General features: G+C 38.5%; 1 protein-coding gene across 8 annotated transcripts in view; it reads left to right on the top strand.

The window, feature by feature from the left end:
* SYTL2 (synaptotagmin like 2) overlaps positions 1 to 16,618 on the top strand; it is a 120,894-nt gene extending 104,276 nt beyond the window's left edge. For all 8 annotated transcript variants that reach the window (XM_028126759.2, XM_088018045.1, XM_028126758.2 and 5 more), the window contains 8 exons: positions 2,506 to 2,625; positions 3,904 to 4,073; positions 5,183 to 5,285; positions 7,346 to 7,516; positions 9,755 to 9,833; positions 12,496 to 12,595; positions 14,481 to 14,686; positions 15,554 to 16,618. In XM_028126759.2, coding sequence (XP_027982560.1) covers positions 2,506 to 2,625; positions 3,904 to 4,073; positions 5,183 to 5,285; positions 7,346 to 7,516; positions 9,755 to 9,833; positions 12,496 to 12,595; positions 14,481 to 14,686; positions 15,554 to 15,699 — 1,095 coding nt within the window. In that variant the 3' untranslated portion in view covers positions 15,700 to 16,618. The remainder of the gene's footprint in view (positions 1 to 2,505; positions 2,626 to 3,903; positions 4,074 to 5,182; positions 5,286 to 7,345; positions 7,517 to 9,754; positions 9,834 to 12,495; positions 12,596 to 14,480; positions 14,687 to 15,553) is intronic.
* The last annotated feature ends 2,459 nt before the right edge of the window (positions 16,619 to 19,077 follow it).

Genomic DNA, 19,077 nt, shown 5'->3' with positions numbered 1-19,077 from the left:
CTCAGCTAGAAAGGGGTCCAACCAGGACGGGAGCCTGGATCTGATTATCATGGTTAGCCATTATACATGCTGTCTCAGGTCGGAACAGGATTATTATCTTGCTATTCACTCAGTACTTCGTAAATACCAGACACTTAATATTCATTCTGATATCTAACTCTCACCAACTAAATGTTGTAGGTACTGTTTTCTCCATTTTATAAGAGAGGAAAAGTGCTTGAGAGAGGTTAAATCACTTTCCCCAAATCCAACAGCTGCTAAAACCTAGATCTAGGACTTTAACTCAGGTCCTTTGACTTAATTAAGATACCATGTTATGGGTGGAGGGATGGGTTAAGTAGGGTGATGGGGGATTAAGGATTGCATTTGTGATGAGCACTGAGTGATGTATGGAATTGTTGAATCACTATATTGTATACCTGAAACTAATATAACACTGGCTGTTAACTAACCAGAATTAAAATAAAAACTTGAAGAGCCAAAAAAAAAAAAAAAAAAAAAAAAGATTCCATGTTCTCACCAGGGTAGTTAGGAGCTTGGAGTCATTCCTAGTGCTGACTGTGCTACTAATCTGTTGTGTGACTCCAGGTAAGTTCCTTAACTTCCCCGAGTCTGGTTTCCTAGTTCTACATCATTACGTTGTGAGGAGTCAGGGAGATAATGTGCGGGAAACATACGGCAGAGTGCCTGACACATAGTGAATACCCAGTAAATGCTAGCTGTTACTATTTACAGTTTGGGTCTGATTTTTGATGGTGAAATAAAAAGCGTTATCCTCAAGCTTTCTCTTAGTAGATGAAATGTGAGGAAAGTTCTAGATAGCATATAAACTACATATCTCCCCCTGACCTCCCGGGCACCCCTCTGTCTAATCTTAGGCCTTAGATGAACTGTATCTGCAAATATATACCCTTGCATATGCTTAACAGCCCACATTACAGTTCCTTTGAAAAGAATCACTCATTCTTTGAAACTAAATCATTAGTTGGAAGCCAACAGTAGGCAACCTCATGGAGTTCCTGCTTTTACACCTTTGTAAATAGGCTTTGGTCTTGGTTGGTCATATGAATAAGCTATATAATAACTTAAGAGGCAAGTGACACCAGTTCCTGGTTTTTCATTTTTCTCCTCTATCAGTTTTAATGTGCTGCCTCATAGCTCCACATGAAGAGAGTCCAAATCATTTGAGTTTGTGCATCAGAGATGCCAAACAAAGCTGTAGAATTTTACCTCTCAAAGCACGTGGGTCAGACCGAATGTTAAAGGAAGTGGACATGAAACCAGGCTTTGTGCCTCCGTCCACTCTCCCTTTAAGGCTTAGCATCAGTCATGTTCATTGAGTGCCTGCTACATGAAAATCAACGTTCCAGGTCCACAAGACAGGATCTCATCCTTCAGTAAATCACTAGTGACCTGATACACTGGGTAGAGCACAGCACATGCTGTAATAGAGGGAAATGGGCTGTAAGTACGTGGGTAGAGGGTGACAATGGACATACGGTGGTGTGGGTTTTTTTAATCCTTGAGGGAGGATTTTTTTTTCTTATCCATATAAGTCATGAATTTTGTTTTTCTTTAACTCCTTCCTTAATCTGCAATAGAGTTGGCATCTGTTATATGATACATAATTGCATGGCCCTGGAATATGTTGGCATGTACTAACTACTCCATAAAGGTGTTTCCCTAACTCCACTGAACTGCTCAATAAACTCTCTAACTCCCAAAGGAGCTCATTCTGAATCATGAATTTTTAAAGTTACCATCTAATAAACTTTAGCTCTAAATATAATAAAATGTATTATTGCCACTTTTTTTTGACCCAGGTAAATATTTCCTGGGACATATTTAAAATAAGTATCTTTGGTCCCTTTTTTTCCCAAAAATGTGTTAAAATCTAATTGGGGTAGAAAGATAAACACAATAGCAGTATGGAAATACATAACAGGTGGTTTAAAATTTTAAAAATATGTGTGTATCTAACTTTTAGTTTAAACGATGAAACTAGCATTTATTTTTTCTAGTTTAATAGTGTCTCCAGCAAAAGATTTAATTTTAGGGAAGTTAAGGCTATGTTAATAATGAGAGGAATTAAGCATGACATTTTATGTTTTGACAGTAAATCTTAGACCATTTGTTGTCTGGGTAAAGTTAATTTCTCATATATATCAATAAAGTCCCCCATATTACATAAATGCATGATGTTAAAAGAGTGACAAGAAAGCTCACAGCAGTGCTGCCTTCTGGAGCACCTTGGGCGTGCACCTTGGAGGTGAAGAACCAAATCACTTTGTTCTTCTGGTAGCTAAGCACTGCTGTCTTCCTTAGGTGAGGTCCGCGATAGACCACCCCCCACTTCATCCTGATTCCCGTTCCCTGGTGATTAGCACGATTCAGAAATGTTTGTAGATCCTTGGGATACCAAGGTATCACGTTTTTCTAAATAGAGATGCTGATCTTCACTCATTCTGAATTTAAACTTTGTGTATATTATGTGATGTTTTGTAGAGTGATGGCAGAGAAACAGATACAGCCTCAGAGGGCAGTTACCAGCTCAGCAGACACAAGAAGAGCCCAAGCTCTTTAACCAATCTTAGCAGCTCCTCCAGCATGACGCCCCTGTCTTCTGTATGTAAACAAAGGCTCCGTGTTAATAGCTCTCTGCTTCTGTGAACCTGGCTCTGCCATGCTCCTGCTTGCTAGAAAGTGGCCTCCTATTGTACTTCCCAGATTCCAAGGGCACGAGCTTTTTCTCTAACCCACAATTAGCTTCTGGCTCGCTAAATCTTTGTTTTTCTTTTTTGAAGCATAAAAGGAGTTCATATCCTTTATAAATGAATATTTATTTTGAATGTAAGTACTTCAAAAATAAACCTAAATTATCAACAAGATGAACTACGTTTTTCCGTGCAAAAAATGGGGTAACTTTTGTAAAGTCTGCCTATATCAGATATGTTTTATATTTCTGTTTGCAGGTATAGAATTGTACCTCTCTTTTAGCAAACCTGACGAATAAAAGTACTGATTCACTTAGAATAGGAGAGGCGATTCTTTGCCTTACAGAAGTGTTCAGAACAGGATTTTAAAAAGAAAGCTCCTTAAGTGTAGTTGTTCAGGTTTGATGGAGAAAATTTGACTTTACCTAGAACTCCTTTCATAAAGTGAGGTCACCTGTGAGCATGGAGTATGCGTGTAGAAATATATATATGGAAATATACCCACAAACACTTATCCAGATAGTTCTATGATATACACACTATCTCACCAGGTATGCTAACCAAATGATAAAGCTGCACTTAAATTCTTACTGGCCTCCCATTTTTCAAACTTTTAAAAAAAATCTGTTTAAATTGAATTTCTGCTGATGATCCTTAAATGTATGGCCTTGGGAAGGCTTTCAACTGCCTCCATCAATCATCCATTCTCTACCCTTCCTGACCTCTAAAGGCATATGGCCAACTAAGCATTTTCCTAGATTCAGTAGATGGGCAACATAGTAAGATTCCTTTTTAGTGCCTTGGAAATTTGATAGAGCAATATGTCACTGTGATTTGTGTGCCTGGGGTTTCTCACATCCTCTTTCTTTAACATCTTAAATACTAAACATGCCTAAAAATGGAACTCTGAATGCCCCCTACCATAAAATCCCCCTGCTTTGAAATGAGCCAGCATCTAAATAACTTTGCATTTCACTTGTCATCTGTATCTTTTAGAGGCAATTTTTTTAAAACACTAGTCGTGTCATATATCATGTCAGGTTGTCTGTGTTAGTCTGTCTTTATGCCCTATTAACTGCTTTAAATGCAAACTAGAGAAATAATGGAAAGCCAAGGTTATATTTGTGATCTTTGCATTGGATCCATGCACGAGACAGAAACAAACACTGCATGTTTCCAATGCCCTCAGGTGAGCGGCAGTGTGATGAGCATTTACAGTGGAGACTTTGGCAATCTGGAAGTGAAAGGAAATATTCAGTTTGCAATCGACTATGTGGACTCACTGAAGGAGTTACATGTCTTTGTGGCCCAGTGTAAAGACTTAGCAGCAGCAGATGTTAAAAAACAGCGCTCAGACCCGTAAGTACAATTTGGAGTCCCTGTTTTCTCTTAGTTCTTCGTAATCTTGTAGAAGTTGGGAAAGAAAGTAACTGAAAGGAGGCTATGTGTGTGACTGTGTCAAAAAGAAATGTTTGAGAAGAAAAATTGGGGGAAAATGGTGTTTTATTTACTCTATAAACATGCCAAACTTATTAAACTATAAAAATGTCAGAGAAGTAGAAAATGTTTCAAGTGGAAGCGGCCTTTGAGGCCATCTTGTCCCATTCGTTCTTTTAACAGATAAGGAAACCAGGGCCAGAGAAGAAGAGTAACGTATTTACATAAACTCAGAGAGTCAACAGCAAAATGGGGAATGAGGGCTTGAACCCCACTCTTTTCCCATGACATTCTCAAACTTCTCTAAAATTAGAGACATGTCAGGCCGTACTTCAGAATGTTCAGTGGTGCAGAAACAGTTAAGATTCTAGAATGAAGTAGTTTCTAAATTTAAATTATATTTTACAGAAGAACTTTAGGGGGAATTACCAGCTCATCTTTTAGATCACAGACTTAATTGAATTTCAGTTTATTTGCAAAAGTTGAATGGTATTCTTTGCTTTCCCTATGCAGAAGTCAGATTCTTAATTATTTTGCTAGCATAGGCCCAATCCTTTATGCTTTTATTATCAAAACAGCTGGGGTCAGTATCCCTTTTTTCTCCCCATTGAATATGGCTTGCTTAGATGTGTGCTAAGATCAATTTTTGTTTCCAAAAGGCAGTAACAAAACTTTTTAAAAAGGTTCTGCAAGCACCAAAGCCTTTTCTCAATAGGAAACAAGCCAGTAAAATTAAGCATTACATTAGAGGTCTGTCCCCTGATACCCCACATGTCAGGTAAGGCCAAAGGAAGAAAGGGATTCAGGAAATATCCTTTAAAATTTTTCAAAACAGTATAAAATGACCAATTTTGTTGCACTGTGTTTAAAAATTTAAGTATAAAAGGTGTTGTTGAGAACATTCATTACTTAACTGCTTTTCTCAGTGTCATGAAATAATTATTTCTGTCAATTACCAATGCATTTTTCAAAGCAGAGATGGAAACATCACTTTTATTTTCCATGACCTTCTTGTCTACTTTTCTTTTTAGATATGTAAAGACCTATTTGTTACCAGACAAGGGCAAAATGGGCAAGAAGAAAACACTTGTAGTGAAGAAGACTTTGAATCCTGTGTATAATGAGATATTGCGGGTATCTATGAACTGTCTGTCTAGGAAAATCCTAAATGATGAGTTGTGTGTTGATAGCCATGTCTTCTTGGGTAGTATCTCTACAAATGAAGTCAGTCATGGAGAGAGAAGAAGGGAAGGGATAAACATGTTCTGAGAAACTGCTTTGCATGAGACGATACACCGTGAACATTGTAGGCCTTCTCTCACTCACTCCCTACATACCCCACCAGGAGGAATATTATCTGCCCCTCACACATGAGGCTTAGAGAAACAAAGGAGTTTGCTCAAAGATACACAGCTGAAAACATGGAGCATTGTAAGCAAAGGAGCTACCAGAAGTATAATTCTGATCATGTTATTTCTCTACTTAAAATCTTTTAGGATTCCCATTACCCTTAAAGCCAAGTCCGCCTTACCATGCTACCAGTCCCTTCACAACCCGAACTCCAGCCTCATCTTTCCACTTTCAGAGTCTTTGTTCAGGTCACTCTGAGTGTTTTCTGTTCTTTTGAGAAACAAAGCACATTTTCTCACACTGCTGGACCTGGCGTTCCATCAGGCTGGAGAACTCTTTCCCACATTCTATCCCTAGCTACCTCCTCCAGCCTTAAATGCCTCTTCCCATGAGAGGCTGTCCTTAACTCCTTAGTTCCCACCTGGGTCTGCTGCTTCAGGCACCTTGTTTTATATTAGGCTTTTGACTACTGGCTTCATTGTCTGCTTTCCCATTAAATTGTAAGTTTCAGGCAGGCAGGGACCAACTCCATGTCATTTATCAACTGTGTGCCTTTGGGCAAATGGCTTACCTGTCTGTTCTTCAGATCTGCAAGAGAGGTAATAATAGTACCTGCCTCTCTACTTCAGTAGTTGTGAACATTAAGAGTTAATATGTGCAAAGTGATTAGTATACATTAAACACATAAATGTTGACCAGTGTCTGGATAGATACTCAAAAAATGTTTACTGGAAGGAGAGATGGATGGACAGACAGATGAATAGAAAGTGTGTCTGGCTTAAATACCCGTATTCTTTTTCCCCCCAGACTGCATAAGGCTGCCTTAGTCATGATAATGTAAAACTAAAAATATAAGAAGTGTTCTTCATTTCCCCTTTCTGAAAAGTCTGTCCCACTATTTGATTATCCTCTGAGGAAAGAAGCAGGATTAAATTAATTTTCAGTCCTTCATGGGTCAGTTTTTTATGGATTTTCTGTAACCACTTTTTAATTACAGTTTAACTATGATATACCTCAGTACCCTAGCTATTTCTGGGTCAGCTACTTCAACCCTATACTCAGGAAAAGCCAGCTAATTTAAATGGTAAACTCAGAGAAAGGCAAGCCTGCTACAACCAAAATGGATATTCAAGTAGTACATCATACAGCCAAACAGATTATTTTTAGATTAGAAGTACTATTATCCCTTCCATGATTATATATAATCTAGGACTGACTGCATTTTAGATGAAAAACTGTTAGGATGCCAAATATTTTCCACTCAACCATATGAAGCAGGAAAAAACAAATATATCTTTTTTTGGAAAATACTTTGTCGTTGCAGGATATCTATAGTGGGAGATATGTGTAAATGGGGGCAAGTGATATATGGGGAATTCTCTGTACTTTCTGCTCAATTTTGCTATAAGTCTAAAACTGCTCTAAAAAATAGAGTCTATTAGAAAAAATACCTTGTCCTTAGGTAGAAAACAGACCATAGGATTAAACTTCATTAGTATTTTTAGACTGAATTGGATTTATGTTATATCTAGTTTGAACTAAAAACATCCAGCAAAAAAATGAATAATTGGCTTTTGTTTTTAGAGAGCTATGACTGGCTATGATATTTGAACCGTGGTTTACTTTTCCAGAAGCAGAAAGAAAATCAGCTTTTGTGAAAGATGGATTTAGCTCTTTGAAACAAGACACTTAGAATAAGATGACTTTGCAATATTTTTGATACTTGAAACCTAACAGATGAGAAAACCTGATATGCACAGATGACTTTTCTCTTCATCTCTATGTCATAACTTTGATATAAAATAGTGTTACTCACCACTTCAATTTCCTTCTTTGATCTGCAGTATAAAATCGAAAAGCAAATCTTAAAAACACAAAAGCTGAACCTCTCTGTTTGGCATCGGGATACATTTAAACGCAATAGTTTTCTAGGAGAAGTGGAACTTGACTTGGAAACTTGGGACTGGGACAACAAACAGAATAAACAATTGAAGTGGTACCCTCTAAAGCGAAAGGTTCGTGCAGACTTGGTTGGTTGGTTGGTGGGTTGGTTGGTTGGTTGGTTGGTTGGTTTGGGGCCTGGTGTATAGGAGAAAGCTACTATAATTGCATTTTAATTCATAATGGTTATCCATAGTTTGGAATCATTATGTCTTTTCACTTTGTACCATATGTATCTCTCTTTTTTTATTTTATTTTATTTTTAGAGAGAGCCTGTACAAGTGTGGAAGGGAAGGATAGAGAGAGAAGGAGAGAGAGAGAATTTTAAGCAGGTTCCACGCTCAGTGTGGAACCCAACACAGGGCTTGATCTCATGGCCCTGAGATCATGACCTGAGCCCAAATCAAAAGTGGGATGCTTAACCGACTGAGCCACCCAGGCACCTCTGTCCCATATGTCTATTATGCTCTTTTCTGTATTTTCTTTTCTTTTTCGCTAAACTATCTTTCAGTTTAATTTTATCTGCTATGTCTAAAACACCCATCTTACAAGTTCTCAACATTATATTTTTCAGATTTATATTTTTATTTGATTTTTTATAGACCAATTATCTGCTAAAATTCTCTATCTTAACATTATCCTTATGAACATATTAATCAAAGTTATTTAAAGTATATATCTGAAAACCCAATATCTTAAACATTTGTAAGTGTCCTTTATCTAATTTTTTTAAATTTTTTATTGTTATGTTAATCACCATATATTACATAATTTGTTTTGGTGTAGTGTTCCATGATTCATTGTTTGTTCATAACACCCAGTGCTCCATGCAGTACGTGCCCCCTTTAATACCCATCACCAGGCTAACCCATCCCCCCACCCCCCTCCCCTCTAGAACCCTCAGTTTGTTTCTCAGAGTCCATAGTCTCTCATGGTTCATCTCCCCCTCCGATTTTTCCCCCTTCATTCTTCCCTTCCTACTATCATCTTCTTCTTCTTCTTCTTTTTTTTTTTTAACATGTATTATTTGTTTCAGAGGTACAGGTTTGTGATTCGACAGTCTTACACAATTCACAGTGCTCACCATAGCACATACCCTCCCCAGTGTCTATTACCCAGCCACCCCATCTCTCCCACTCCCCACCACTCCAGCAACCCTCACTTTGTTTCCTGAGATTAAGAATTCCTCCTAGGGTATTTTCTAAGGCTATCCTTCCATGCTGGCTGTGGACTCCAATTTTTGTCTCTCCAGCCCCACAAAAGACTGGCAAAAGCCCTGCTCAGGCTTCTTAGTCTCTTTCAGTTAGGCTTTTATGCTCTAGTTTGGCACTACTTAAAAATCAGCTGATGCATCAACATGAAAAGCAGAGAATGTCAGGCTCAAAGATCTTGTCCATTTGAGTCCTGTCTATATTAATAATTCTTTAGCTCCTTGAAATAAATTTGTTCAATCCAGTTTTTTTAATTGTTCTCAGTGTGAGGGTTGGTGTGATCCCAGCTAGAAGTGATAAATAGCAACAATACAAATCATTGTTTAGTATCTACATAGTATAGCACTTTCACTTAAGAAATGGTTCCCAAATATTGCATCAAAATCACCTGAAGCACTTATTTCTAGTCTTACCCAAGACTCACTGGATGTGAATTCCTCAGAAGATGTCAAGAGCTTTTCATTTTAAACTAACTTCCCTTATGTTTCTGATGCATAACCATGCTTTGGCAATAAGGCTCTAAAGGACCAGAATCTGAAAGTAAAGCCATCTCTCTTATACTCGAAACGAATAGACATATATTTTTAAATTAGTGTCCAGTCTTTGTTATTCTTAGAGACCTCACATTATGTGATCTGAAATAATCAGGTTAATGCAGCTTTGAAAATGTAATGTTTGGCTTTTCTTCCCCCTACTTTCCCACATTCTTCATGCTCAAAGAAAGAGAATAATACAAATAAATAGTTTTATGTGCTGGCTGGGTGACCAACAAAAAAAGTGTGTTTTTATAAAAACCAAAGCATCCCAGAACATTTCTTCTCTCTCCAAGAAAGCCATTCTGATTTCCCTACTATCTCTGAGACTAAAGGCCTTGAGATGTTTTCTGGGTACAAAGCAAGTTATTTCAAGATACACAATATATAGCTTTCCCAGATATAAAGGCAAGAGTTTAGCTCTGATGGGGAAGGAAATTTTAATCCAGGGCACTCCTGGGTGATACATAGTCACAGAATTGGGGCAGTTATGGTCCTAAAACAGAGTAACCAACAAACAGTAAAGTCATTTTTGTCTTACACCTACTGACAGTCCTTCATTCTCCAGACAGCACCCGTTGCCCTTGAGGCAGAAAACAGAGGTGAAATGAAGTTAGCTCTCCAGTATGTCCCAGAGCCAATTCCTGGTATGTAATGATTTTCCATCCAGATTTATGCCTCTTCTGAGCCTTTCCCTCTCCAAGGATTTCTTTGGACTCTGTGATATTTTCAAATATGAAACCCTAAGCAAATTTATTAACTTAGTAATTCTATGGACCAAATGAGTCAATTTACAGTTGACAAATTCTTTTTTTTTAATTGTGGTAAAAACACAGAACATAAAATTTACCATCTTAGCCATTTTTAAGTGTACCATTTGTAGTATTAAGTATATTCACATTGTTATGAAGCAGAACTCTAGAAATTTTTCGTCTTGCATATCTGAAACTCTGTACCCATTAAACTATACCCTTGACTTGTCCTTCATCCAGCCCCTGGTAACTACCATTCTACCTCTGTTTCCATGAAAAAAAATTCTCATTTTACAAAATTCTCTAGTTTATAGTCCTTGTTTTAATTTTCATCTCACTTTCCAAAAAGTTGGTATCTGCACAACATGAATGGCCTTTTCCATGTTCAGAATTTGGACCTATTGGTAGTGTTATGGTAAGAATGGAACCCGAGTGTTCTTTACAGGTGAGAATTAGAAGGATTCGTATGGAGCCCCTAGGAAATTAGAGCTCATTGGTTCTCCATTCTCAAGGCCTCAGCAGGGTAGAAAGCTTTTCCCTCAAGGTTACTAATTGCATCCTTGATGTTAGGGCCTCAGGTCTACAGCCCAGTTAAAGAGCAAGAGACTAGCAAGAAATGAATGCCAGCCCCCTCTCATTTCCCAAGAAGTTCCCCAAGTTTTTTCCTTAAGAATCTGTATGATATCATGACAGAAATCAGAGGTTGCAACTCAGATGTTTTCAGTAACTAGGCAGTGAAACTCGTGGGATGAAAGAAAGAATGGATGGTAAGGGCAGTGACTGAACTGGAGAAAGGCATTTTAATTCAACTAAAAAAAAAAAAGAATCGGAAGGCAAGCAAAACATATCATTAGGCCCATATGGCTGCCAAACCACCTTGTTGTTACTTCTGGATCTTCCTAAAAGGCAGATTTTCTTAATATATATAATTTGTATCATATCATTTATGGTCCACGTGCATAGAAATTCTGCCAATCTCTTTTCCTCCACTATCATTTCTTGGTGGTGGGGGCAAAGGGGACCAGGTGTTGTGATGGGCTCCACTTTGTCTGACTTTTTGCTCATGTAGTTTCTCTACCCTAGAATGTCTTCCTCTTCTCCAAGTCTTTGGATAGGTTGAGAAGAAGTCTCATCTTAAAGTTCCATCATAAAGCTTTTCCTGGCTTTATTGTTTCACCCTCACTGATCAGATCATCATCTAGAACATTATGACAATAACTTGGCATTTCGTTCTGTATTACATTTTTATAGTTTTTGTGTGAATTACTCTTTTTAACTTAAATGTAAACATTTTCCAAGGACATAGATTTCTTATATTCCTTGTATATCCAATGACATTCCTAGCATAGACCCAAGCACATCATAGATGCTCATTATATTCTGGTTGGTTGACTGGATTAACCTATTCAGAAAAATATGGTAGTGGCCCTCTGTCCATGTGCACCCAGTCTAGCCAACAACCGAAGACTAAGCCAACTTCTCAGTATTCCCTGTGCATAACATTAGTTACTGTGTGTATGTATACAGTATTCCCATAAAGTATGTAACCACAATTAACAAGAAGACTGGCTATACCTTAGCCAGTACCTATTTTGATTATTTTATACTCAGTATGTTTCAAATGCCTCCCATTAATAGCAACTGATGTTAGTATTAATATTTGAAAGGAATATGCATTTCATTAAGATGTTTTGAATATAACTATAAATGGATGATTTACATACCTGGTATCTTTAACTTGTTTTGAAACAAGCCAAACCCAGAAAGAATAATATAGTACTCTGTACTTGGAATCAATGTGAATTATTTTCTTTTTCTTTAATTAAAAAAAATTAAAGACTTTATTTATTTATTTATTTATTTATTTATTTATTTATTTATTGAGCAAGCTAACACGGGCCAGGGGAGGGGCAGAGGTAGAGGGAGAGAGAGAATCTCAAGCAGACTCCACGCTGAGCACAGAGCCCGTTGCCATGACCCTGAGATCATGACATAAGCCAAAATTAAGAGTCAGATGCTCAACCAAGTGAGCCATCCAGGCATTCCCCAGGCAGGCTTTAAGTATTGTATGATATAGGAGTTCCAATGATATCCCCAAACCTACTTCATTTTTCCTCTTTCTCTCTTCATCTCTCGGTTCACTTCCTTTGGGTTGTTACCATTCTTTTTTTTTTAAGATTTTATTTATTTATTTGATAGAGAGCACAAGCAGGGGAGCGGGAGAGGGAGAAGCAGGCTCACCCTGAGTAGGGAGCCCGATGCGGGGCTCGATCCCAGGACCCTGTCATCATGACCTGAGCGGAAGGCAGATGCTTAACTAATTGAGGCACCCAGGTGCACCAATATGAATTATTTTCATAGAACTCTCTGAGCTCAGTGCAGCCAGACTGTGGAAGATTTAGTTAAAAATCTATAGATTTAACCAGTTAGGATCATATCCTCAAGCTCTAGCTAGTATCACTGTGCCAGACCATTTTTAAGTTAGCATCTTTGGATGTAGTATTGCCAAGAGAGGAATAGCAGTGAAATTTTATTTTCTTTCCTTTTCCAATTACAGGTAAAAAACTTCCTACAACGGGAGAGGTGCACATCTGGGTGAAGGAATGTCTTGATCTACCACAGCTAAGGGGCAGCCATCTAAATTCTTTTGTTAAATGGTAATAGCTTTGATACCTCTGCTTCTCTCAGTTCTACCATAGCCTGGCCTTTGCTGATTGTTTTTAGGTCTCAATATCTGTGATGGTGAAACTCATCATTCATGGTTGAAATGACATAACTTGGGACAATGGCAACATGAACTAGAGGGATCTGTGACATGAACCCCTAAGGCTTAGTTTAGTTTTAAAACCATAAAGAGGGCATATATACAGATGAAACCAGGAACCATGTACTCAGATATGGAATGCTTTCTAGGAGATATATCTGCTAGTGAGGATAATGTTCAGTATAAAAAAACTCATCAAATTCCTAATGCCATACCCCTGACTTCTTTGTGGAGCGGGGAGAATTCTTCCTCCTGTACCTTGTCCTACCTTTGTGAACTGTTTGCAAAAGGTCTTTTGCCTCATCCTGTAAATGTGTAGAAAATGACTTGCTAAACAGACCCCTACTAATAGTTTATGTCAGAGGAGCTTAAGACAGTTTGAGTTTCTAAGTGGCAAACTTTTTTTCTCTTTTACACATATAAATGGCTGGCATGTAGTCAGTAGTAACAAAACAGATATTAGTGTGTGATCTCTTAGCTCCCCCTGACTAATTTTATCTATATAGATTCTTCTAGAAGACCAGTGTTAGCTGTTTAAGATTTTTTTTAAGATTTTATTTATTTATTTGAGAGAGAATGAGAGAGAGAGAGTACGAGAGGGAAGAGGGTCAGAGGGAGAAGCAGACTCCCCGCCGAGCAGGGAGCCCAATGTGGGACTCGATCCCAGGACTCCAGGATCATGACCTGAGCCGAAGGCAGTCGCTCAACCGACTGAGCCACCCAGGCGCCCCAGTGTTAGCTCTTTAAGTGTTTAAGGCATTATTTGTGATTTTCTCTATAAATATTATTCATAGATGTCAGCTGGTAAGATTTTTCAGCTCAGGTGAGTCTCTTATTCTGAAACAACTCTCAGACCTTTTTGTGTTTATAGGAGGTGTGGTAGGTTAAAAACAGAAAACAGATAATCAGGAATGCTTCCAAATTTTAAAGAAATCCTCAAGAAGTTGCTACCACATTAAGCATTTACTAAATGAAAGCACTAAACTAAGTTGTTTACTTCATATATAATTCTAATGTTAACCTTATGAAATAGGCATCACCATTCTCATTTTAAAGATGAAGAAACAAGTGTCTGAGAGATTATGTGACTTCCCCTACAATACACAGCCAATAAGTAACAGAGTCAGGATTCAAAGCAAGTCTGGTCCACTGTAATGCAGTCTCTCCAGCAGGTTGCTGCCATCACCACCACCATCAACACATCAACATCACCACCACCTATACTGCATTCATCACTACTACCACCACCACTGCCATCACCACCACCATCATTATGACCATCACCACAATCATCACCACCACCACCACTGTCACCACCACCATCACCACCACCACTACCATCAACATCACAATCACCATTATCACCATCATCACTACTACCACCACCAGCGCCACTTCCATCCCTACCACCATCACCACCACCACCATCAACATCACCATCACCATTATCACCATCATCATTACTACCACCACCAGCGCCACTTCCATCACTATCACCACCACCACCACCACCACCACCACCATCAACATCACCATCACCATCATCACCATCATCACTACTACCACCATCACCACCTCCATCACTACCACCATCACCACCGCTACCACCACTACCACATCACCATCACCACCACCACCACCACTACTGCTGCATCTCTACACTGTTTTTTTCTTCCATTTCCTTCTGCCAATCTTCAGTAGTTGTGCTGAAGTGCACTGAAAGCATAAATGTTCACCATCTTATTAAAATGCTTTCACAATAATGATTCCTTTTGTAGTATCATCCTTCCAGATACAAGTAGGAAAAGTCGTCAAAAAACCAGAGCTGTAGGGAAAACCACCAGTCCTGTCTTCAACCACACCATGGTGTATGACGGGTTCAGGCCTGAAGATCTGACAGAAGCCTGTGTAGAGCTTACTGTCTGGGACCATTACAAGTTAACCAACCAGTTTTTGGGAGGTCTTCGGATTGGCTTTGGAACAGGTAATGTTTGTTACGTTTTTAATTCTCTATGAGCCAAGTGCTTCTGGGGACAGTAGAGGTTTGTCTGTTTGTTGTTTCGCTTCTTCCTAATGAAAACAGATACTCTATTTCTGTTAAGTGTAATGAAATGAATGAGTGAAGGAATGTCAGGCTGTATGCCAAGGGCTCTAGATATGAAGATTAAAAGGATGTAGTGGCTGTCCACACAGAGCTTAAGTTATTGTGTGTGGGAGGTACAGAAAAGCTTTCATTACTACCCTTCCCTGAAAAAAACATTTATGTCTTTTTGTGATTAAAAGTGTGCTTTAAATAATCATAGTAAATAGTATTTATGGGGCACTAGTCACTGTACTGAGTGCTTTATTTATATTATTTCATTTAATCCTCACAGAAATCCTATAATTACTAATGTTATTCCCAGAGGAACTGATGTTCCAAGAAATGAAGTAACAGAGCTAATAAGTATCAGAGCCAAGACTGAAAGTTGAGTCTGTTAGACACTAAACCCCAAACTACTCTTCTTTAGAGATCATCTAGTGTCACTTCCAACGCAATGCCAGGCTTTATCCCTACTACCCCACTCTGTCCCTGACAGATTGTCAGCCAGCTTTTCTATGAACACAAAAAGAAATCTATCACTCTGTGAGTAGGGGGAATAGTCCCAATTATGGAGTGCCCCGTTATTGGACATTTCAGGTGATTAAACAGTTCTTTCTTATAGAAAGCCCCAGATCTGCCCTCCTGGTGATATTAAAACTATCCCTCACTGTCTTCCATTGATGATTATAATTAGGGGATGATCCATTTTTTTTCCCAATGAACTATTCTGTTCTAACTGCAAAGCTTCCTTTTTTTTTTCGTTTGCAGGCAAAAGCTATGGTACTGAAGTGGATTGGATGGACTCTACTTCAGACGAAGTTGCTCTCTGGGAAAAGATGGTAAAGTCCCCCAACACTTGGATTGAAGCAACGCTGCCTCTCAGAATGCTGTTGATTGCCAGGATTTCAAAATGAACCCAAAGTCGACTGGCCCCTCCACTGAAAACTACTAAACAGGTGGAATCAGATCTTGAAAATCTGACCGTGTAGACAGATGCTCACCTGCTGCCCCTTGCCACTAACGGAGGCTACACAGCATGTTAAAGTCAACCTGCATAAGCTTCTTTCGTTATAAGCCCCCCAAGATTTAAGTAAGAAGTATGTAACCTATTTGTGACTTCAACATTAAAGGAATATTTGAGAAAGCTAGGAAAATCAAACGGTTGATGCTGCTTCAGAGAAAAAGCCGTCAAGGAGATTAAATGTTGGGTGCTTTTAAGCAGCAAAATATTCTAGTTTGCCATCCTGTGTTTCACACCACATGCCATGCTGCAGTTAGGAGGGCTTGCTACTCAGTGGTTGAAGATCCTCGCAGGAACTGAAAATACGTAGTTTTTGGAAAAGAGGGAAAGAAAAATACACCTAGAAGGAGGGGGAAATGCAGAATATTCGTGATAATAAAGCATTTGACCATAAGAAAACTATTTACTTTGTAATCTCTATTAAAATATGGAATTCTGGGTTAGGGCCATAGGACTGAATCTACCGCATGTATTTCTGCCTTTGAAAGTGCTTTCTGCTTTCCCAGCGTCAAAGTCTCAGATATGATTTGGTGCCACCCACTGGCTCATAGGTGGAATTCAGCTTTTGGCTTAATTTTCTCCTAAGATCTCAAGCCTGTATTTTCCAATAGACTGTAAAAAAACAAAACCAAAACCTTACATACATGATTCTGTTTTTCCTAGAACTCTACTATATGAAATTAGCATGCGAGTGCTCACAGACAAGCTTTGCAACAAAGTTTTAATTAGAATGTAAACTGTACTTCCTATGTATGTATAATTTTCATAAAGTATTTTGTAAAAACCCTTAGAATAAATTATTATATGATTTAGTTGTGTTGTCAAGTTAATCTAACTTCTTATTTCGAATGAAATACTTTATGTTAGGAGTCCTAAAATTTAAATTCCCTAGCAAGGCTAAAGAACTGCTGAGCTAATATTTCTTGAGTCTTCACTGCAAGTCTAGACATTGTTTCCTCTAAGTGAGAAGCTCTGAGTGTGTTATTGAAAGTGTAATTTTTATTTTAAAAAAGTAGTTGAAAAACATTGACGGTAAGCCAACATTTATTTTTGAAAACTTTCCCATGGAGACATTTTTGGGGTCATTTTAATATATAAAGCATACTCCTCCTTAGGACCCAACTTGCTTGCCTTTCTCAAAACAAGCACTGATTTTAATGTAGGTTAGGGGGATCCTGGATGGTCAGGAGTGTGAGACCTTACTATAGGTGTCTAGCAAATGTCATTGAAGATAACTAGTGTGCTCGCCACGTCTAAAGATGTTAGAATCTTCTACCCATTTGCCAGTAAGAGCAACTAACCTAGAACAATGCCCTTCCCATTGTCTCTCAAAGTCTTCTAGGGAGATGTGTAGTCCAGCTCTATGCCCCAATTCTGTTCTGACTGCAGGGGAGGGGCAAGATGAGCTGAGGGGAGGCACACCTCCCCAGTCGGCCAGGAATAGTAGCAGAAGTGCAAATCTTGTTCCAGCTCCTGCACTTCAAGGTACCAGCTCTTCTCAGCCCTTCTTTCAGTTACCCGCTCAGCTACCTTCCAACATCCAGCCAGCTCCGAAACAATGAGATTGGTTCTAGTGTCTCCCCCTGGGATTGCCTACCTCCTCCTATTCTCAGATCCCCGACGTTCGAAACACCAGAGTGAACAATAGAACCACCTTTGGTATCAAAATGATTTGGGTTTGAATTCTGGCTCTACCATTCTCTGGGTGACATGGGGTAACTTGCTTAACCTCTCTGTGCCTTTGTTTCTTTGTTCCCTGTAAAATAGAAAAAGTAGATAATAATGCCTAGCTTTCAAGAATATTGTTAGAGTTGGGAGGATGAGAGTGAAAAGAGTGAAAAGAGTGAAAATCTCTGCCTGGAGGAGTTGAGGACTCAGGGCCCCACTCCTCAGTGCGCCCCCAAAGAAAAGCAGTCACTCACTCCCATCTCCCCAGTCTCTGGCCACATTCTGTGCTCACCCAGCCTGTGACCGAGCATTTTTATCTCTGGAACACGACCCTGTTTGGAGTCTCCAAACCCAGCAGATTCCTACAGGAAGGAAGGTGGATTTTCCCTTCAATTTTAGACACTTGGAGAAATAAGCATCATCTCCATCATGTGACTGCTACCAGAAGGTTTTACTATCAAGATTACACAGATCACATACAACATCTTGAAATAAAACAAGTAATAAACTGCTCTAGGTGAAGAAGGAATGGTCCTTGGCCATTACTGCATGCAATAAAGATGACTCACACAAAAAATCTAAAAAAACGAAGACATCATAGAGAAGTTATGACTATGATTCTTAAAACTTTATTCCTTATGTCTACAAAATTTTGAGAAAATACCCAATCATTCCAACTCTTGTATAAGAAACTCAATTTACATGATATGAAATTTAAAGTGACTTAAGTAATTACACATAAGTAATATTCATAGGAATACACTTTGTAATGGTTAAAAATTAGGAAAAAAACGGGTGTTGATCAATAGAGGAACAGATGAATAAATATTAGAATATGGTGTAGTCATACAATAGAAGGTTATATAATTAAAATGATGAACAAGTCTCATCATAGTATTGATCTTAAACATACAAAGTTTTGTTTAAATAAAAACCAATGTTAGAGAAATTTTCATATAGTGAGATATCACTTATGCAAATTAAAATATATAAAATTCTTAAAAAAAAGAATATTGTTAGAGTTAAAGAGAGAAGATGTAGAAATGCCTAGTACTGTTGTATAGAAGAACTCTGTAAATAGTAGCTTCAAAAAAAGAGACATTAAAAGACTCAACAAAGGTAAGTGGAGGGGACTCTGGTTGTCACTAGGGAGGCATCGGCCCAGCTTTATGCCTTGGACTTCTGGGGAGGAAATATACTGGACGCTTTCAGGTTCAAAAGTAGGTGGGAGGAAATGGTAGGACAAGGAAAACAACGATGCAGAGAGGAGCCCAAAGTCATTATTACTAAACTGCAAGTTCTTTAAGAAGACAGATGGTATCTAATGTTTACTTAGCATCTTGCATCGCACTGTACATAGTAACTGTTTGTTGAGTAAATCAGTGAATGAATATTGATTAGGGTCTTGTGAGGTTAGGGTCTTGTGAGATTCTTAGACTTGACAAGTAAACTGTGGACTTAGTTATTTAAAATAAGTTTAACATATGTAAAATATTTTTAATGTGGAAAATCTGTTTAATCAACAAATATCATCGAGCATCCACTATGTGCAAGGGACATAGAAGAGTGGAGAGAGAGGGGAAAGCATCCAGAAGCTCATCCC

The sequence above is a fragment of the Eumetopias jubatus genome, unplaced genomic scaffold (genome assembly GCF_037043125.1).
Source record: "Eumetopias jubatus isolate StellerSeaLion01/CBP00866 unplaced genomic scaffold, mEumJub1_p1.0 scaffold_13, whole genome shotgun sequence".
Classification (NCBI taxonomy): Eukaryota; Metazoa; Chordata; class Mammalia; order Carnivora; family Otariidae; genus Eumetopias; species Eumetopias jubatus.
This window is presented reverse-complemented; position numbering and strand designations above follow the sequence as displayed.